At 44.3% G+C, this 18,853-nt stretch overlaps 2 protein-coding genes across 7 annotated transcripts in view; both read right to left on the bottom strand.

Annotated features, from left to right (window-relative positions):
- The window catches only part of LOC129857307 (rho GTPase-activating protein 33-like), a 42,721-nt gene extending 34,650 nt beyond the window's left edge, over window positions 1-8,071 (bottom strand). For all 4 annotated transcript variants that reach the window (XM_055925421.1, XM_055925423.1, XM_055925419.1 and 1 more), the window contains exon 1: window positions 7,578-8,071. Coding sequence is in view for 2 of the 4 variants with exons in the window: in XM_055925419.1 (XP_055781394.1) it covers window positions 7,578-7,583 (6 nt within the window). In the remaining 2 variants the exon portion in view is untranslated. The remainder of the gene's footprint in view (window positions 1-7,577) is intronic.
- Window positions 8,072-8,934: 863 nt separating this feature from the next.
- On the bottom strand, window positions 8,935-17,212 carry LOC129857306 (RNA-binding protein 42-like). 3 transcript variants are annotated; one of them, XM_055925416.1, is made up of 11 exons: window positions 17,040-17,212; window positions 16,625-16,685; window positions 16,314-16,449; window positions 16,093-16,162; window positions 14,209-14,280; window positions 13,898-14,070; window positions 11,601-11,777; window positions 11,268-11,414; window positions 10,965-11,082; window positions 10,083-10,277; window positions 8,935-9,669 (listed from the first exon to the last, which is right to left on the bottom strand). In XM_055925416.1, exons 1-11 carry the CDS (start codon window positions 17,104-17,106, stop codon window positions 9,557-9,559), a joined length of 1,329 nt encoding a protein of 442 aa, XP_055781391.1. In that variant the 5' UTR covers window positions 17,107-17,212; the 3' UTR covers window positions 8,935-9,556. The 3 variants fall into 3 exon arrangements, with proteins under 3 accessions (XP_055781391.1, XP_055781393.1, XP_055781392.1); XM_055925418.1 differs by having other exon boundaries at window positions 16,940-17,091; XM_055925417.1 differs by having other exon boundaries at window positions 16,953-17,091.
- Window positions 17,213-18,853: the final 1,641 nt, after the last annotated feature.

The raw sequence follows: 18,853 nt of genomic DNA, 5'->3' as shown, positions 1-18,853 counted from the left end.
GTGTTGGGCTTAGTGAATGTAGGGAGTTCAGCTAGGCTTACTGTACCCTATGAATCACACATGAGGGAGGCTGTTCCATGAACCTTACTAAGTCTCAGGCATTGAATGCGTTTAAAATGCTGACTAGAGTCAGTGGGCAGCCTGTTGGTCTGTGCAGAGCAGACGTTGGTGTTTGTGATGTGGGAGTGAGGCTCCATGCTTTGTAGTCAGCCAGAGCCTTACCAACAGTTGCCGAGATCTTCCGTCATGTGGGCAGCATCGCTATGGTAACGCAGCGTGTTTTTGCATGTCAGGCCGTGAGAGGGAGATTGTGTGCTTGCTCGTGCTTATAAAGGACTGCATGGATAAGATTTGGGTGGACAGGATGTCAGAGTAGGATAAGAGAGTGTGTGGATGTGCATGCTAGAGTGTGTGTGTGTGTGTCTCTCTCACTGGGAAAGAAAAATAATGGTGAGAGCCCGATTCAACTACTTATATCTTTGTGCGATTAAGAGGATTTAAGCAGGATCAAATGTGCTTGACTCTGTTTGGGGTGAACTGGACGGCGTGTGTGCAGGGGTGAGTGAGCAACATGAGTGTGTGTTCCTCTCATTCCTCTACCAACTCTGGACTTGACACAGAAGTTGGTGTAGCAACAGTGGCCAGCAACTCTCTCATGCCTGTAGGTGTATTGAGTGAAGTGGATCTCACACACACACACACAGATTTAACACACATATGCACCATATACTTATGACGACTAAAAAACAACAAGCTCAAAACCACTCTGCGTAAATGAATCCTGACAAATCTGTCATACCTAAATCCCTGGCTGGCTATTATTACGATGATTGTTGTCTCTGCCTCTCTGCTCTCTGAGGCTCAGCAGGTGTCCTGGATCTTGACCCCAAAAGAAGACAATAGGATAGAGGGTCAGTCAAGCAGAAGAAGAGGCATTTGTTATTGTCCCTTTTCTCCCACAGTCAGTAAACCCCCCCACTCCAAGCGTCACTGTCTTCACAGTCAAGGAGACTTTGGTCTGTCCTCTTCAGGTCACAGCACAACGCTGGCTTGGGTTGGTTGGCTGGGTCTGGCTTGGGTCCGGCTTGGGTTGGTTGGCTGGGTCTGGCTTGGGTCCGGCTTGGGTTGGTTGGGTGGGTCTGGCTTGGGTTGAATGGGATGATGATCATGGGAAAACCCAGAAGAGGAAGCCTGGCCACATGTGCCATCAAACATAGATAAGAGGAAGACTTTACTTCTTCTGTCTTCTGAGTGGCAATCTTGCCAACAGAGAATACTACAGCCCAAAGGGTGAATGTCTGTTTGCGTAACCCAGCTGCTCCAACAGTTTTGCTTGTTGTCTAGAACTCCCCCTGCTACTCCTCCATGCCCCATCCTCTGCTTCTCTCACTCCTCCATTTCACTCACTTTCTGTATGAAAGAGGACAATGAGTATGCCCCACACTTTTCCACCCTTCTTTCCTTCCTTCTTTCTCCAGGGGGAAGAATAGATTCAAAGAGTGTCCTTTCATGCTCACTCTCCCTCCTCCTCCTCCTCTCTTTCGTAGCAACCCAGTGTAATAGAAGTGTCAGCCCCTCTTTCTCTGAGGACTGAATAAGTGGGAAATGTTGGGAGACGGGTCTTGGGAGAATTCGGGAGAGGCGGGGTGAGGAGGAACGGCATCACAAATCTGCTCTTTTCGTTATTGTCATCATCTGCAAGTGGTCGCGGCTGGGCTAATGTGATGTGAATGGGCCAGTGTGGGCCAAGTACAGTGGCGATCTGTCACGCCGGACACACTGCACACGTGGGGGGAGGGGGTGACGGAGACAGACATGGACTGTTGTTCAAATCCAGGGGCTACTACGGTGACAGGAGCTTGGGGACTGGACATGGGGGAGAAGCATCAGCCTGGATCCAGACACGAGAGGCTATGGGTCAAGTCATTCAGCAGGTTGACAGCCCAATGGCACATGTAAACACACTCAGTGAGGTATAGCTAGATAGTCACAACACAACGCTAGACTGCACATGATTACTTTTCATGTTTCGCGCAACATTAGGCCCCATGGTTATTGATGTAGTATGCCATCACTAACACTGTAGAGGTGTACCAGAGGGGTGCTTCCTCTGTCTCTCAGCCTCAATACAACTTTACTGTGTGTTTCTAATGCATGAGCTCCGTTAGCCCCTCCCCCACCACTGCCCTTTCATAGAACAAAACAGGCCTTGGCCTTCCCATTCAGCCATGCCACGCCATCCCCTCACCTCCTATTGATCTCGCACAACCCCCAAAACACCAAAAAAGGAAACACATTCACCCATCTACCACGCCGGTCCCTCCCTCCCTTTACTCCTTCAGTCTAATGCAGAAAACAACACCCCCCCCCCCCGAGTTGGCATGGGAAGCCATAGGGAAGGCTAGCTGAGATAGAAGGCTGGGGAGGGTCAGGGTTGTGCAAGAATGGAGCAAGGTGGGCTCTATCAATGACATTCCAGAAGAGGGTCCCTGGGAAACAGACAGACCTCTTACAGTCCCCGTCACCCACGTTACCCAAAAAGCGGCTCTCTGGAAGCCCCGTCCTCTTTCTTCCACGCAACAGGAAAGACAGAGCCACCGGCAGCATACTAAACACCAAACACTGCCCTCATTCCAGCTGCAGCCACGTGAGATTGAGAGACACAAGAGGGAGAGAAGAGACTTAAAAAGTCCTTAAAAAGGAAAAAAAAGAGATGTGGGTGAAGAAAGAAGGAAAGAAAGAAAAGATAGAGGGTGAATTCGTCAGAAGACTGACTGTTGTGAACAAGTGTGTGGCTGTGTGTAGCGAGACATGAGGGACAGTGGACGAGGGGGCCATTTGTGTTGGTACGGAACAATGTGGGCATGGCTTCAGAACAGATGTTTCTATAGGGGCAGGCAGCTGTCACCCAGAGCATCTGACTGCAGCGGAGAGAGAGAAAAACCATAAGAGGGAAAGAGAGAATGGCTGAATGAAAAGACTAACAGAAAACAAATGATCCATATGTGGAGGTCTGGTGGGGGAAAACAAGGTCCCCAGCCATGGTAAAGGGGAGGGAAGGGGTTCTGAAGACATGCTTCAGCAGTGTGTGGAGGATGTCCAGGCAACATGAAAGATTTTAAACTATAGAGCTAGCATGTATAGTGGCTGAGTATATGGACGGACAGAGAACTACACTCCAGGATAGTGACTTTGTGTCTGTACTGCATAGGCAGGTATGCTGTCTGTTTAGTCAGTGTCTCTTCAAGCTGCTGTATATGGGCTTGGACAACAAGGATATGAATCATAATGCAAAACCAGTTTATAGGCACCGACTGTACTGTAAGTCATGGATAGAAGGGTGATCCATGAAGCAAACAGATATTGACATAGCACACATTCCAGCCTCCAGGCTAAAACAGACAGAGAGAAGAGTAGTGAGATGGGGAAGGGAGGAAAGTCGTAGGTTTGTATACAGGTTAATGTACTGTAAATAAACCATATATGATCGTACACAGTATTAGCACAGACATCTAATGTTAAGCACCCATTAAAGAGTCTTTTTCAATTTCCAGGGTGAGTAGTGTGTGTGTGCGCACGCGTTGGGTGTGGCTGGCTTTTCCTCTGAGGGCGTAGAGCAGATGATGGGTGACAGGGCGTGAGGCAGTGCCCTCGCCCAGATCAGACCAGCCCTTCTCCGGCCTGAGGCGGGACTCTGTGACACTCCTTGGCCCCAAGCTGTCAGCAGCAGCCCTGTGAGCCCAGCTACAGGTGCAGAACAACAGATTTTTACCTTGTCAGCTTGGGGATTCGATCTAGCAACCTTTTGGTTACTGGCCCAACGCTCTAACCACTAGACTACATGCAGCACCACATTTTGGCGAGCTGCTTGAATAATATGCCACAGAATAAGCACACAGGACAAACAATAGGCGTAGTAGTGCTCCGAAGTTGTCATACTAGATCTTTCTAAACATCTGTCCTCACGGTGAGTCCACATGCAGGGGGAAGTAGAGACGAGCAGAGAGCAGCACTGAGCACACAGGAGGACTGTCTGACCGTCACCCCTGACAACAAGATGTGCGCTGCCTAAACCAGTCCCCCCCCCTGCCTCTCTCCACATCCTCATTTTAGCTCAAACATAAACCGCTTGCTTTGTGACTGAATGTTGTTGTTAATGCAGCTATGTTTGTTTCCTTTCTTAGTATAGGGTATGTGATAAAATAATTATCTGTCAGTGAAGAACCAAACCAGTGGCCAATGACAGAGGTGTGGCCAGAACGGCTAGTGATACAGAGACCGTAAGCAGCCATTGATTTGTGTGTGTGTATTCTGTGTTTGTGCTCCATTACAGGCAGATCCACACAGGTGTTTATCTCTAGGGGGGAGAGAGAGAGAGAGAGCAAGAATTCAGAGTAGAGAGAGGAAGGGAGTAGGAGGGCCTCACAGTAAACAGGAAGCTGGGAGAGATGGAGAGGATTATTGGTGGGCGTGCCCGTGCTGTGACATGTCTCTATTTTCTACCTTTCTCTCCATCTTCCTGTCTAGGTTCTCTTTCTACCTTATTTGTATATTGAGGACATCTTTATGTAATTTGTGCAGCCCAAGTGGCAGAGGGGGAAGGGAAAAGTGGAATAGAATGTGAGGTTACGTAACATCAGTGCTGATTCTGACAAACATCAAAATCAACCATTCCTCTCATGTTTACTTGTTATAATAACACTGGTGTGCCGAGGACAGGGAGGGAGTGTGTGTGTGTGTACTGAGGCACTTCCCTGACCACTCCAACTCGTCAGGTCATCAATGGTAGCAAGAAGGGACCACAGCTGGGAACAAGCTTCAATAGTATTAAATTAACCAGAGCAACACAACTAACATGGGACCGGATGCATAAATAAAAAGGATGTATTATTAGAGAGTTCCTTTCTGTACAGTAAGAGCCCTCAATCATTCAGCTGTTAGCAGCCACAGGCCAAGCATTTCATTCTCCTGTTGGCAAGTGAGCATCCCTGGGGAGCATTTACATTAAAACAAGCATGTTGAAAACAACTAGCATTTGAGTTCAGTTGGGGCTGGGATAGGCTAATTTGTGCTGCAACAGAAGCCTAATCTTTATAATAGTCTTACTACAAATACGTACATAAAAACTACACACACATTGAACTGCAGCCGACTACACACTGAGCCAACAATGTGAAGGAAGCAGAATAACTTTTGCTCAGCAAATGTAATGGCCAAGCGTAAAAGGCTCTTAAAACAACATTACCATCAGTCTGCATTGATTTTCCTCTTACCGAACATTGCAAGTGACCGTACATGAGACAATTAAATGGAAATCAATTAGGTATGTAGCCAGTGAGTCCATCCAACAGCTGTAAATAAACCGTCTGTCCGAAACAAAGACACACACAGAGTATTTTTCTGTCTCTGTTGCTCAGTCTCTGTATGGTATACACACACAGACACACACTGTCTCCGTCGTTCTGTCTCAGGCCCTCAGTCTTAGTCTCATTCAATCTCTGAATCACACAGCTCCTGCCAGACTGTGTTATGAAGATGCTGGGTTTGCAATTAAACACCTTGATCGTCCACTGCTGCTCACACTGGAGGCAGAATCCTCAAACGGACTATTGGGGAGAGCAGGTAAGCTACACCAGCTGGAAATGGAATCAGAATGACAACATTCTTGGACACTGGAAAGGGTTCAGACTAGGGAGGTCAACATAACCAATGGGTCTTGAGATTGTGAGATGGAGGCTAAACTATAGCCTTGAGCGAAGCATTAAACTCAGGACTGACAACATAGTAATGCTTCTCTAGAACATGGAACCAACTATCTATCTGAAGCCAGTGAGTCTATCCAACAGAGCCACAATAATGACCATAAGATTTAGTTCCATAAAGGAAAAAGCAGTAATGACACACATGCCTTGTTTCGCCAGGCATTAGAGAATACAGAAACATAAAATAGGCCTGGCTATTCCTAGTTTTCCAAGGGAAATGTAATGTACAGTCTGAGAATAAACATAGGTGACATAATCTGAAGCTAAGCACCAGTTCAGCCTGTTTCAGCTGTAACATACTGGGTCCACTGCGGTTGGGTAGATTAATGACAGACTGATCATTAATGACAGAAATACCCTGTGCTGTGGCTAAGAGCCAGTCTTGGGACCTAACCCAAATTACTAATTGTCAGTCTTGAGAGCAGTAGACTCATGGATGGAGGGGGATTTGTCTCCTCTGATCATAAACCACCATATTCTATGGTAGAACGACCTCAGGGTCTATTGAAAACACTGCTGTATGTAAGAATAATGCCACGGTAACTGTGCTAGTCAAATATAGGAAGTCAGAAATGTCAGAGTTTCCTAGTTCTGACTGGCAGGTATGTAAGAATAATGCCACGGTAACTGTGCTAGTCAAATATAGGAAGTCAGAAATGTCAGAGTTTCCTAGTTCTGACTGGCAGGTCAACGCGGCATAACTCGAGGGGAGTAGACAAGATATCAACATAGAGTTGGCATGCCAATCGCTCCATTCAATCAAAGACAATATTTCAAGTTGCACAGCACATTGATGACTAACCATAAGGTCTAATGCGCCTGTACATTAGGAAAACACGAAGTCGGTGAAGTGATGTTAAAGTACAAGACGACGGCACAGCGTTGAAACGGTCTGAAGTGATACTTCATCACGCTGATGCACAGTTATCTGGAATCAATTGTTTTCCCATTGGACTAATTGTATCCACAAGGGAAGGATAGGGACATTAACAATCTTCTATCTGAAAACGTTGCAGCCCGACAATGGGAAACAGATTCATTGTATTGTGCTGCGCATAACATTCGTTTCTTTAGTACTAACTTAACATCATATTAGCTACATTAGTGTCTCTTTGTTGTGAGACTAACGTTAAGTTGGCAAAAAGCTGCACGCTGTTGTTCATCATTGTGGCTTGCGCGCAATTAATGAAATGGAAGCCCCGGCCAGAGTAGACAAAAGATGGTCAGTTTTCAAAACTGTTTGAGCTGGCAAACAGTAACAAGGCAATCATAATAATATTAGCTAGCCTTGCTAGATTGTGTTAAACTGTGACACGTTGTAGACCGCACATAAATACTCATATTAAGCCAAGTGATGAATGCCCAGTAAAACCGAATCACCCTGTCTGGCTGACAGACAACACCGCCATTCATGCTTGTATTTCAAGGGAGGGGCGCGCGATGTGGCTAACTGGAGCTAGCTAGCACACTAGATGAAATAAATAACTAGTTAGCTAGCTCAAATGAGCTAAAAAAAGCGGGATCTGCCTGAATTACATTAGCTATATGGTTTAGTTGGTTATTGTCTTTATCTGATCAACTATGTCAAATGACTTAAGTGAAGCAGTGACAGGCCAGGGTTCAGCAGTGCCCCTGTAACTAATGGCAACAACGGACTAGACAGCATCTTCAGTTTGCCAGACTAGTTATCTGTGACAGACGTGGTACGAAAAACTAGCTAGCACATGTTTTGTGGCCAAAATAAAATATTTTTTTTTTCACTAGCCTCGTGTCTACGGACACATATGCAGCCTGAAATAAAACAACATTACTTACCACCATTCCGATATCCAGGTTCGGGGGAAAGGGTCGGAGGGTCTCCGTCTTCAAATTCCAATCTCACTGGTTTAAATTAATGTTTGATTGATGCATTCGTTAAAGTGGCCCTCCTTTCCTTACATTGATACGTAACGTTAGCAAACTATGCCAACAGTTTACCTCACATTTAGAAAATGTCGAAGCATCATTGCTAGTTGATGTGAATCTAACACGAAAAAGGACCAAACCACTCGTCACTAGCCCCTCCAAGACAGGGCTGGGAGGAGGGACGGGGACCACGAGGGGGTGGCGAAATCTAATTCTTTGCTTTGGCAAAAACACTTATTTTCAGCGAGATCCTTATGAAAATGTAGACAAATGTCCCCATATTATCGACGACATAATTTGCTAGTTAGAAATATGAATATAAGTTCTCGGTTCATGTAAAGTCGGCAATTCTACATTGTCAGTATATTGCATTCATTGCCTCAATTCAGGCAATGATGGGACGTTTCAACACACGTGTGGTTGAAATGTGGATTAGCAGTGTCTATCCGCCGATACCAAAAACTCAAAGGGGATATGCGTATTTTATGGTAACGCAAAGATAGCGTGAAATGCTCTATCTAACCGTAAATAAGATAACATTATTTTAACGACGCCAACAATGATACATCAACCATTTTTTGTATCTTCATTGATCAGCCAATAATACTCGTTTAGATTGAGGTGATATTGCTCCCCTTATTTGTGTGAATGCTGAGGTCCAGTTGATGCCCCCCGTCAGACAAAGCCGCAAGAAGCAGACTGGCTATCTATCATTTCTTTATGCTTTCAAGTTACAACAAAATCAATTCAGCTAGCTCGCTGTCTTTTTCCTCGAATTATATTTAGATTGTATCAAATCTCACCAATCATTTATCATCCAATTACTTTCCTAGACAGACATCCTAATCTGTTTGAACACATTGCTATTTCCTAGAAATTGTGCACTGTGAGGGCAAAAGGTTTAAGTTCCACTATAACTTTCCTAGTCTCAAATCAAATCCGCAACAGTATTATCCTATATTCCCCCATTGTTTAGCACACTTGAGAATGCCTTAACCCTCTGGCTATGGTAACATTTAATACTCCAAATCGTAGTTGGCCAAAATATTCAACATGAGTTATCTTAAAAGCTGACATTATCTTCTATTTTGTATACCATTACAATGTAAAGCAAGGTATGTATATTAACGTTACCTTCCAATGGTCGGTTGATTAAATAATCAATAGATGGTATTGGAGTCCCATCTTGTGACCAATTTACAAACTATCCCACCTCACCTCACCAAATGCTATTATTGCCTGGGTTGCAGGAGACAGGAAAGGTGAGTGCCAGGCAAATATGTCAAGCCTGTTAAGACATTTGGTTTTATTTAAAAAACGTTGCATTATTTTCAATTCACTGCTTTTTCAAAATGATCCACTTTAATGTACAAAGATTTAGATTTTATTTAAAAAAAAAATTCCCTGTATGAATAACAGAGGCACTCCAGAAATACATAATTGCCATTGGAAGTAGTTTCCACAATAGCATATACAGAAATGAGATCACCAAACTCACATTTCAGACAAAAATCATGAGATGCATGGGAGTCATACCAACTAAGAAAATCTGAGTGATGTTGAGAATTTTTTTACAAACTAAAATGTAAAAAAAACACAAAAAAAACAGGAGATCAGTACATTCTAAACTTCAGAAGGGCATGGTTTATTAGGAAAAGTTCATGTCTAACCATTACAACCAGGACCATGTACAGTGTTTTGTAGCCTAGTTTAACCATGTTCCATGAGTAAAATGACATCCCTACTCTGGTAATTGAAAACATGTCAGATAGCTAGATGAGTGGCCTTCCAACTGGGCAATGGCAACAGTGTTCTGCCATCAGTGTGATTCTCACACACTCCCAGTCAAAAAACAACACTCGCACATACATACATAAGGGAAACACCATCTATCTCAGTCCCAGTTTCTTTTTCTCCTTCTGTTTCTTGCGTACAACTTCCATGTTCCTGTCCTTCCACATGCTCTTTCTCAGTTTGATGGGTCTGCTGCCGACATACCTCCCTGTGGACAAAAAAAGTCTAAGATCAGTTGAGAATTGGACTGGCACCACCACACAGGTAGGTGTTAGGAAAGGAGAAGAGCAAGTCATTCTCCTCACACAAACAATTGCTCACCGTTCATCTCTCTCATGGTGCGGATATAATCGTTAGGGTCCTTGAAGCAGACAAAGCTGTAGCCCTTGGCCGTGCATTTGTCACCTTCATTAGCTTTATAACTATGCTTTCTTGCTAATTATGCAGAAAATCCTGTTTTTGCATGAAAAAAGAAAAGTCCATGTTCCCGTGAGATATTACTCACTACTACAGAGCCTCAGAATGAAAAGATCCAGATCAGGAGTTACTCCCCATTTTAAAATGACATCTTGGGGTTGGATACAAAACTTGTTGGGCCATATTACACACACTATTGCTCACCGTTCATCTCCCTCATGGCTCGGACATAGTCATTGGGGTCCTTGAAGCTGACAAAGCCGTAGCCCTTGGTCTTGCCTGTGCGTTTGTCCCGCACCACCTTGGCTTTCAGGTAGGAGGGGTAGCGGCTGAATGCCCTTGCCAGGATGTCGTCATTCACCTCATTGCCAAGGTCTCCACAGAAGATTCTGAAATCATCTGGATGGAGGAGGGGAAGTTAGAAGATGAGGTGTGAGGCTGAGCAAAGAGGGACAAAAAGGGAATGGGACAGTGGCCTATTGTAGTGAAAACAAAAATTATACTATTCTCAATACAGGCAAGTAGGTACCTGCTTTAAGCAACACTAGTATTTACACACTAGTGTTGCTGGGAATTAGCTTGCAAAATAATTAAATTCAACTTACTCTGTTAATTGTCCTTATGCAGGGGGGAATAAAAATTTATTTAAAAGAAAGTCCTGCACGTAACTAACAAAAAAAATAATTATCTGGGCTTTTGACATAAGCAGAGGAACTGATTTCTCTCAGGAACTGCATGTCTACAACAGACCCACCTGAAATTCTGTTTAACTATACATTCCTTTTAGATGTTCCTCTGCTAACCTCATATCAAAATAGGTCCCCCACAATATCGTGCTTTTTCTTTTTTGCATGTATAGCGCACGTGCAGGACTTTTATTTTGACATGAGTTAAGCGGAGGAAGGCCCACTTTTGGAAAGTCTAATTTATGTTCTATTAGATGTTTTTTCTCAATTTCCCCCTTGCATAAGGACCAACCCTAAGAACAATTGGCAGAGTAAGTGGAAATGTAATTTGATTGAACGTCTGGCATCCGGCAGGCTATATAATCGTGTCAGTGTAATCTGAAGTCATTAGCTAGTTTACCTGAGTCCCACTCCAGTAGACTCTGGTCCTCCCAGCTGGTGCCTGCGGCTGTACGGATACACTTCTTCGCCTTCTCTTGCTTACCCTTCTTCTTCTCCTCTGCTGTGCTATCCGCTGGCTGCAGAGAAACAAGATCCTAGAGTCAGAAATATTTTTGAGATTGCTGCAATACTGATCCTTTGTAGGGTTTGGGTCAAGTCTATTTCAATCCACCAATTGAATTGTACAAGTATTTTGAATGCAGAAAAGTTTAAACCCTTAAATTAGGGCCAGGGCTGATAAATAAGGTGGCTTGTTCTGTACCTCACTGTGGACGGGCTCGGGCTCTGGCATGCTGGGTCCGATAACGTTGTCATCTGAGGCGGCTAGGCTGGCCTCCTTCTTAGCCTCTAGCAGTCCGGCGGCCATCACCGCTGCCTGCTGCTCTGCTACAGACGCTGCCAGCTCCTCCTGATGAAGTCAGAGGGAAAACCGAGAGAGAAAAAACCCAAATCGGAGATATGATAGATGAGATTCCGTGTTTGCAACAAACAGCAGCAAACTTGGCAAGTATGTAGAATGCAAATTTTAAGTAGTCGCCATTTTTTCCGAATGCAAAGGCATTGAAAACTAAAGAGTAGAAGTGAGTGTACTTACCATGCGAGCCTTTCTCTGGGCATGGATGTCTGGTATCTTGGGTCCGGAGGGAGCCGTGTAGACAGTGGGGGCTGCAGAGATGATCGAGGGGGTGAGCTTGGGAGGGGCCTGGGTCACAGACCTGGAGGGTGCAGACACCATGGAGTGTCCCATGGGTGTACCATGGGTCGATCCCACCTGTAGATGGTAAGATATGGTAAGAGCATATAGAGAAATGGAGATAATGACTCACAACAGAACAGGGCAAGATTGACCAAGCCTGTTCACATTCCTAATTGAAGACACAGTTAACACTGAATTTCCTTAAAGGCCTTCCAACACTGTACGTCAATCAGTCTTTTACGATTATTACATGTCACACAAATCTATCAACCTGGCCAGATCGTACGATTTGCTTCAGTACGGTCGACACATTCTGGGATTGGCTTGCGAGGGTACGTCAGCCGATGTATGCTACGTCAACTGCAGCGGTGTATTTGATCTGCACCTGAGCTAGCACTAGCAGTACAAGCCTCCCTCTGCTTATGCGTGAGTGAAGTGAGTTCAGAAAAAACTGAACGTATGCATCTCAGAAATAGTTTTACATACAAACTTGATATGTCTGAACTCATAATCAAACACGCTTCCCAAAAATAACATGAACGCTGTGGTACAATGTTTATTTTGATTTAGTGTATGCATCAAAATTCCATCAGGAAGCCTGATTTCAGATGTCAAAAATTTCAGATGTAGGCTAAACAAGATTAGGGAAACTGCATTTAAATGTTTAAATCAAACTATTACAGGGACAGTGAAGCATGTTTTCTTCTTTTGGTTCCATACTCCAAAAGTTTGGATTTGAAATTGAGCAATGACTATGGAGGTTAAAGCGCAGACTGACAGCTTTAATTTGAGGGTGTTAGGTGAAACATTTAGAAATTACACCACATTTTGTACATAGTCCTCCCATTTTAGAGGAGCAAAAGTATTGGGACATTCACTTGTGTATTAAAGTAGTAAAAAGATAAGTATTTTTTCCCATATTCATAGCACAAAATGACTACATCAAGCTTCTGGCTAAAATTTGTTGGTTGCATTTGGTCTTTGTTTTGGTTGTTTCAGATTAGGTTGTGCCCAATAGAAATTAATGGTAAATAATGTATTGTGTGATTTTAGAATCACGTTTATTATAAATAAGAATAGAATGTTTCTAAATACATTTTATTTTATTTTTTTATTTTACCGTTATTTTACCAGGTAAGTTGACTGAGAACACGTTCTCATTTGCAGCAACGACCTGGGGAATAGTTACAGGGGAGAGGAGGGGGATGAATGAGCCAATTGTAAACTGGGGATTATTAGGTGACCATGATGGTTTGAGGGCCAGATTGGTAATTTAGCCAGGACACCGGGGTTAACACCCCTACTCTTACGATAAGTGCCATGGGATCTTTAATGACCTCAGAGAGTCAGGACACCCGTTTAACGTCCCATCTGAAAGACGGCACCCTACACAGGGCAGTGTCCCCAATCACTGCCCTGGGGCATTGGGATATTTTTTTAGACCAGAGGAAAGAGTGCCTCCTACTGGCCCTCCAACACCACTTCCAGCAGCATCTGGTCTCCCATCCAGGGACTGACCAGGACCAACCCTGCTTAGCTTCAGAAGCAAGCCAGCAGTGGTATGCAGGGTGGTATGCTGCTGGCTACTTCTACATTAATGTGGATGCTACCATGATTACGAATCATCCTGAATTTATCGTAAATAATGAGTGAGAAAGTTAGACGCACAAATACCATACCTCCAAGACTAACCTCTTACCTTTACAATAACGGGAGGTTATCATTTTTATTTATCACTTATTATTCACAATTCAGGACTTTCTGTAATCATGGTAGCATCCACATTCATGGAAACTCACAGTATATTAATCTGACTATTCACAATAATCCTACTGTTGTGTGCATACTCAGTGCCGGCCGTGTTCCTATTGGTAAGTCACCGGGATCGGCTCGTGACACCAGCCACACTACACGATAAATGCTCAACATTGACACTGCCAGAACTTTGTCTGAGCCTACGACTGCATGTAGTGGTACTCAAAATCAGCAGACCTAGACCATGTCACACTGAACAAGCCAAGAAAATCGTTTATGACCTAAGAATTTTCCAACAATGTAGAAATGTTGTCCGGGAGGGCCAAATCGTGGCATAAGATGGCTAAAATCGTAGAGTCTGCATGGGCCTTTAGGGAGAGCATTGATATCAGTTGTCCAAGGAGCCTCGGAGGGAGAAAAAAGGCACTGTAGCAACTAACCGGAAGTCCTACTGAGCTCATATGCCCCATTGGGTCCATGGGATGCTGAGGATGCTGAGGGGGTCCTTGCATGGGGGGTGCCATCATCATGGGCGGGGGAGGAGGGGGGCGTGGCAGTGGGGGAGCCATCATACCCTGTGGAGGGAGACCACGCATCACAGGCATCCTCGGACCTGCTGACAGAAATTTCAAATTAGCTTCCCAACACATTGTTTTTCATTTAAGACTGAATCGCTGTAGAGATTTGATGCTCTTTCTTATTTCATTTAGCTAGCACTGAGGTGAAGTCAACAACAGTAGAGATAGATGACCTGGTCTCTGCAGGATGTGCGGCATAAACGCTGGTCTCATCATTGGCGGTGGTCTGACACCTGGGGTTACAGCTGAAGAGCAGAAAAGAAAAAAGAACAGTATAAACTCAAGAGACCTGTAGACATGGTGGTGTAAATTATCAACACTGTTTTGGAGTAAAATATGCATTTTAAGTATGTCATGTAATGTAATAATAAGTAGTCCTCTGTAGCTCAGTTGGTAGAGCATGGTGCTTGCAATGCCAGGATAGTGGTTTTGATTCCTGGGACCACCCATAATAAAAAATCTATTCATGCATGACTAAGTCGCTTTGGATAAATGCGTCTGCTAAATGGCATATACAGCGCATTCAGAAAGTATTCAGACCCCTTCACCGTTTCCACATTTTGTTACATTACAGTCTTATTCGAAAATGGATTTAAAAAGAAATCCTCAATCTACACACAATAACCCATAATGACAAAGGAAAAACAGGTTACACATTTTTTGCTATAATATCACATTTAGATAAGTATTCAGACCATTTACTTAGTACTTTGTTGAAGTACCTTTGGCAGCGATTACAGCCACAAGTCTTCTTGGGTATGACACTACAAGCCTGGCACACCTGTATTTGGGGAGTTTCTCCCATTTTTCTCTGCAGTTCCTCTCAAGCTCTGTCAGGTTGGATGGGGAGCATCGCTGCACAGCTATTTTCAGGTCTCTGCAGAGATGTTAGATCGGGTTCAAGTTCGGGCTCTGGCTGGGCCACTCAAGGACATGCAGAGACTTGACCCGAAGCCGCTCCTGCATAGTTTTGGCTGTGTGCTTAGGGTTGTTGTCCTGTTGGAAGGTGAACCTTCTCCCAAGTCTGAGGTCTTGAGCGCTCTGGAGCAGGTTTTCATCAAGGATCTCTACTTTGCTCCGTTCATCTTTCCTCGATCCTGACTAGTCTCCCAGGCCATGCTGCTGAAAAACATCACAGCAAAATGCTGCCACCACTGTGCTTCACCGTAACGATGGTGCCAGGTTTCCTCCAGATGTGACACTTGGCATTCAGGCCAAAGAGTTCAATGTTGGTTTCATCAGATCAGAGAATCCTGTTTCTCATGGTCTGAGAGTCCTTTAGGTGCCTTTTGGCAAACTCCAAGCGGGCGGTCATGTGCCTTTTACTGAGGATTGGCTTCCGTCTGGCCACTCTATCATAAAGGCCTGATTTGTGGAGTGATGCAGAGATGGTTGTCCTTCTGGAAGGTTCTCCCATCTACACAGCGGAACTCTGGAGCTCTGTCAGAGTGGCCATCAGGTTCTTGGTCACCTCCCTGACTAAGGCCCTTCTCCCCCGATTTAAGAATGATGGAGGCCACGGTGTTCTTGGGGCCCTTCAATGCTGCAGAATTTTTTTCGCACCCTTCTCCAGATCTGTGCCTCGACACAATCAAGTCTCGGAGCTCTACGTACAATTCTGTCAACCTCGTGGCTTGGTTTTTTTCTCTGACATGTACTGTCAACTGTGGGACCTTATATAGACAAGTGTGTGCCTTTCCAAATCATTTCCAATCAATTGAATTTACCACAGGTGAACTCCAATCAAGTTGTAGAAACATCTCAAGGACGATCAATGGAAACAGAATGCACCTGAGCTCAATTTCGATTCTCATAGCAAAGAGTCTAAATGCTTATGCAAACAAGGTACCAGTTTTTCTTCTTAAATTTGCACAACTTACAAAAACCTGATATTAGTTTTGTTATTAGGGGGTATTGTGTGTATATTGATGGGGGGGGGGAAAGTATTACATCTATTTTAGAATAAGGCTGTAACAAAATGTGGAAAAAGGGAAGGGGTCTGAATACATTCCGAATGCAAAGTATTATGTTAATAAACGTGAATCAAACCATGTCACCTGGGCCTACAAATGCAGGGGGTGGAGGTCCCACGAAAGTGGCAGCCCTTGCATCCAAGGTTTGCTGGACCTGAGAGAGAAAGAGGATTTGAAGGAGTTGGATGCATCCGGCTAACACCGCATTCTGTTTGCTTTTAGCAGAAGATAGGTTTGAGTTTGTTCATTCTATTATTTATCTTTCCATATAATGTTCAATCATTCTTCCTTCAAGAGCTCAGTACCCGTCGGTAGGTGTTGGTGCCGATGATGGGCCGGATCATAGGAACAGCCATAGGAACACCCATAGGGAACACCTCCATCCCTACAGGGTCTCCTGTAGTCATTGCCACTTGACCCCCCAGGACCTCCTGCTCAAACCTGGTTCAGAACCAACACAAGAGTTTCCAACAGATGACGATTGTCATGAGATGTTGTTTTCTTGTCATGAGAAGTAAGACCATTTAGTAGGGGTTGTTTTGGCATAGTCACTACACACGGCATTGCAATCTTATTGAAGGTAACCGAAGTGTCACGCCTCAACTCTTGTACTCACAGAGCCATTTCAGCCTCCATCTCCTTCAACCGCTCCTCTCCGGATTTCATCGCCATACTTACTGCAAAGACAAACGTTTTGTTGGAAGTCCATTCGTTGGTGGTAAACACATCTAGATAGCTACTAGATGCTAAATGTGTACAGTTAACGTTTGGCTAACACCAAAGGCATTGATTCTTGGCTTGTTTACGTTATAGCTACTGTATTGGCTAGTAACTTTAACTGCTTGCTAACAGTTATCGCTAGTTGGCTGGCTAACGTTAACAAGAATGCCATAATAAAAAAACAGCTAGTTAGTACAGCACGTATACGTACAAAACGTTATTACCCTAAATCGCGACGTTCCAAAACTGTTCAATCTTAACTAGCTATTTAAATAAAGCATGAATTGTTGTATTTATCCGTCCCTACAAACCGAGGCCAACGTTGTCCAAAATGGCCAGTCGCATTATTATGACGTAGGAGTCTTGGTTGCGTTCCATCACGACTGTGTGGTTTGGGTCTGTTCCAGGGCGTCTGATCTTCTTCTTCGCTTGGTTTTCCGGCAGACAAAACACTTTGTTGAATATTGTTGCCTTTCACAGTTCGGAGAGTGCAATGCACATTTGTTCACATAAAAAGGGAATAGGGAAATTGCACCACCATCTAACCCTATTTATAGACTGGGTGGTTCGAGCCCTGAATGCTGATTGGCTGACAACCGTGGTATATCAGACCATATACCACGGTTATGACAAAACATTTATTTTTACTGCTCCAATTACATTACTAAACAGTTTACAATAGCAATAAGGCACCTCAGGGGTTTGTGGTTTATGGCCATATCCAAGAACATCCTTTAGCTGTGGTATATTGGCCAAATACCACAGCCCCTCGTGCCTTTTTGCTTAAATATATACCACTATCCCCAACACACCCCACCACCCCTTCCCACTACTTTGGCCCTCACAGATCCTACACCAGGCCATTGGCCAGGGAGCCTGTGTTCCCTTCTCTCAAAACCCACTGTAGTTCTTCTGCAGTAAAATATCTGAACCCAAAAACGTCTCTGCTGGTGTATAGAACTGTTCAAGTCACTCTGGACTGGCCTACTACTCACAGTGATCCTCTCCCTCACACTTTGTCCACCATCCTCTACTTTACTCACTTCCTCAGCATATGACGCTTTCTGCACTGCTCTTATCCTGGAAACTTCAAGCTGTCTCACTCGCATAGAACATTTCTGATTCCCAGCAACATGGCCACCCCCACAATTGAAACACTCCACTTTTCCCACCGAAAGGACACACTCCTTTGTACCATATCCTCTTGCACACTTCTCACACCTCGGAATCTCCCTCCTACATACTCCTGCAACATGACCATAAACTTGGTACCTGAAACACTAATGGGTTCTGAATAAAAGCTCTCACGGGATAACTTAAATACCCCAGCATGACTTTATCCGACAAACACTGCATCTAAACTCAGAAGGACAGAGAGAGTGTCCTCAGTCTAAGGGCATGCATTACAGACATCGGGGATCCTCAACTTAATTCGATCCACCTCAACACTACCCCAGTTATCACACCTTTCAGCAGTGTTTTGTTCCGGAAAGCAAAGCAGGACACAGCTCTCATTCCGAGTCGCAAAACGCGCAGCGCCCTCTCCCCCTGGGCAGCAGACACACACAAAAATCTACATAAGTCCACTTCTGAATATTTTGACTTTTTCACCCAGCAAACTGATCAGTCAAAGGCATAAATCCCCTTTCTTCATGAATCATACTCCCTCTGGGCCAGTCATTTTAGGCATTTTCCTGATCATTGGGATGTCGCTCAAAAGCCTTCACCTAACTGTGCAGGTTCTTCCTCTTCACTTCTGTCAGGTTCAATTTCAAGTTCACTATCCGTCGACTGCTCAGTGTTTCAGGAGTGTAACATGTAATTATCTCTCCTGTACTTGAGTCAAAGGAGAAAGTACTCGACTTGTATTTAGCAAATGTCGTCTTGGGTTTGAAACTCGCCCCCTTCTTTCTGCCTCACATCATTTCTCTCTTTTTTCTGCCTCGTGTAATCTCGTCATCCTCCATCTCTAGCTTGCTCCAACTCCACCTTAAGCTTTCCACATCTAGGCAAATCTTTTTCCAGGGGGTCTGATAATCACACAGAAAGCGGTCAAGTTCAAGATTTATTGATATCCACATGGCAATCAATGCAACATAAAACTGAAATACATGTTGCGGGTGTA

The sequence above is a fragment of the Salvelinus fontinalis genome, chromosome 6, assembly GCF_029448725.1.
Source record: "Salvelinus fontinalis isolate EN_2023a chromosome 6, ASM2944872v1, whole genome shotgun sequence".
Classification (NCBI taxonomy): domain Eukaryota; kingdom Metazoa; phylum Chordata; class Actinopteri; order Salmoniformes; family Salmonidae; genus Salvelinus; species Salvelinus fontinalis.
This window is presented reverse-complemented; position numbering and strand designations above follow the sequence as displayed.

What these genes read in the sequence shown, in the direction of transcription:
- LOC129857306 (XM_055925416.1), bottom strand. Translation starts at nt 17,106, where the DNA reads ATGGAACGCAACCAAGACTCCTACGTCATAATAATGCGACTGGCCATT. An exon ending in GCACCAACACCTACCGACGG is followed by an intron (nt 16,163 to 16,313) that starts GTACTGAGCTCT and finishes TTTCTCTCTCAG; the next exon opens with GTCCAGCAAACCTTGGATGC. An exon ending in CCGAGCCCGTCCACAGTGAG is followed by an intron (nt 11,083 to 11,267) that starts GTACAGAACAAG and finishes GTTTCTCTGCAG; the next exon opens with CCAGCGGATAGCACAGCAGA.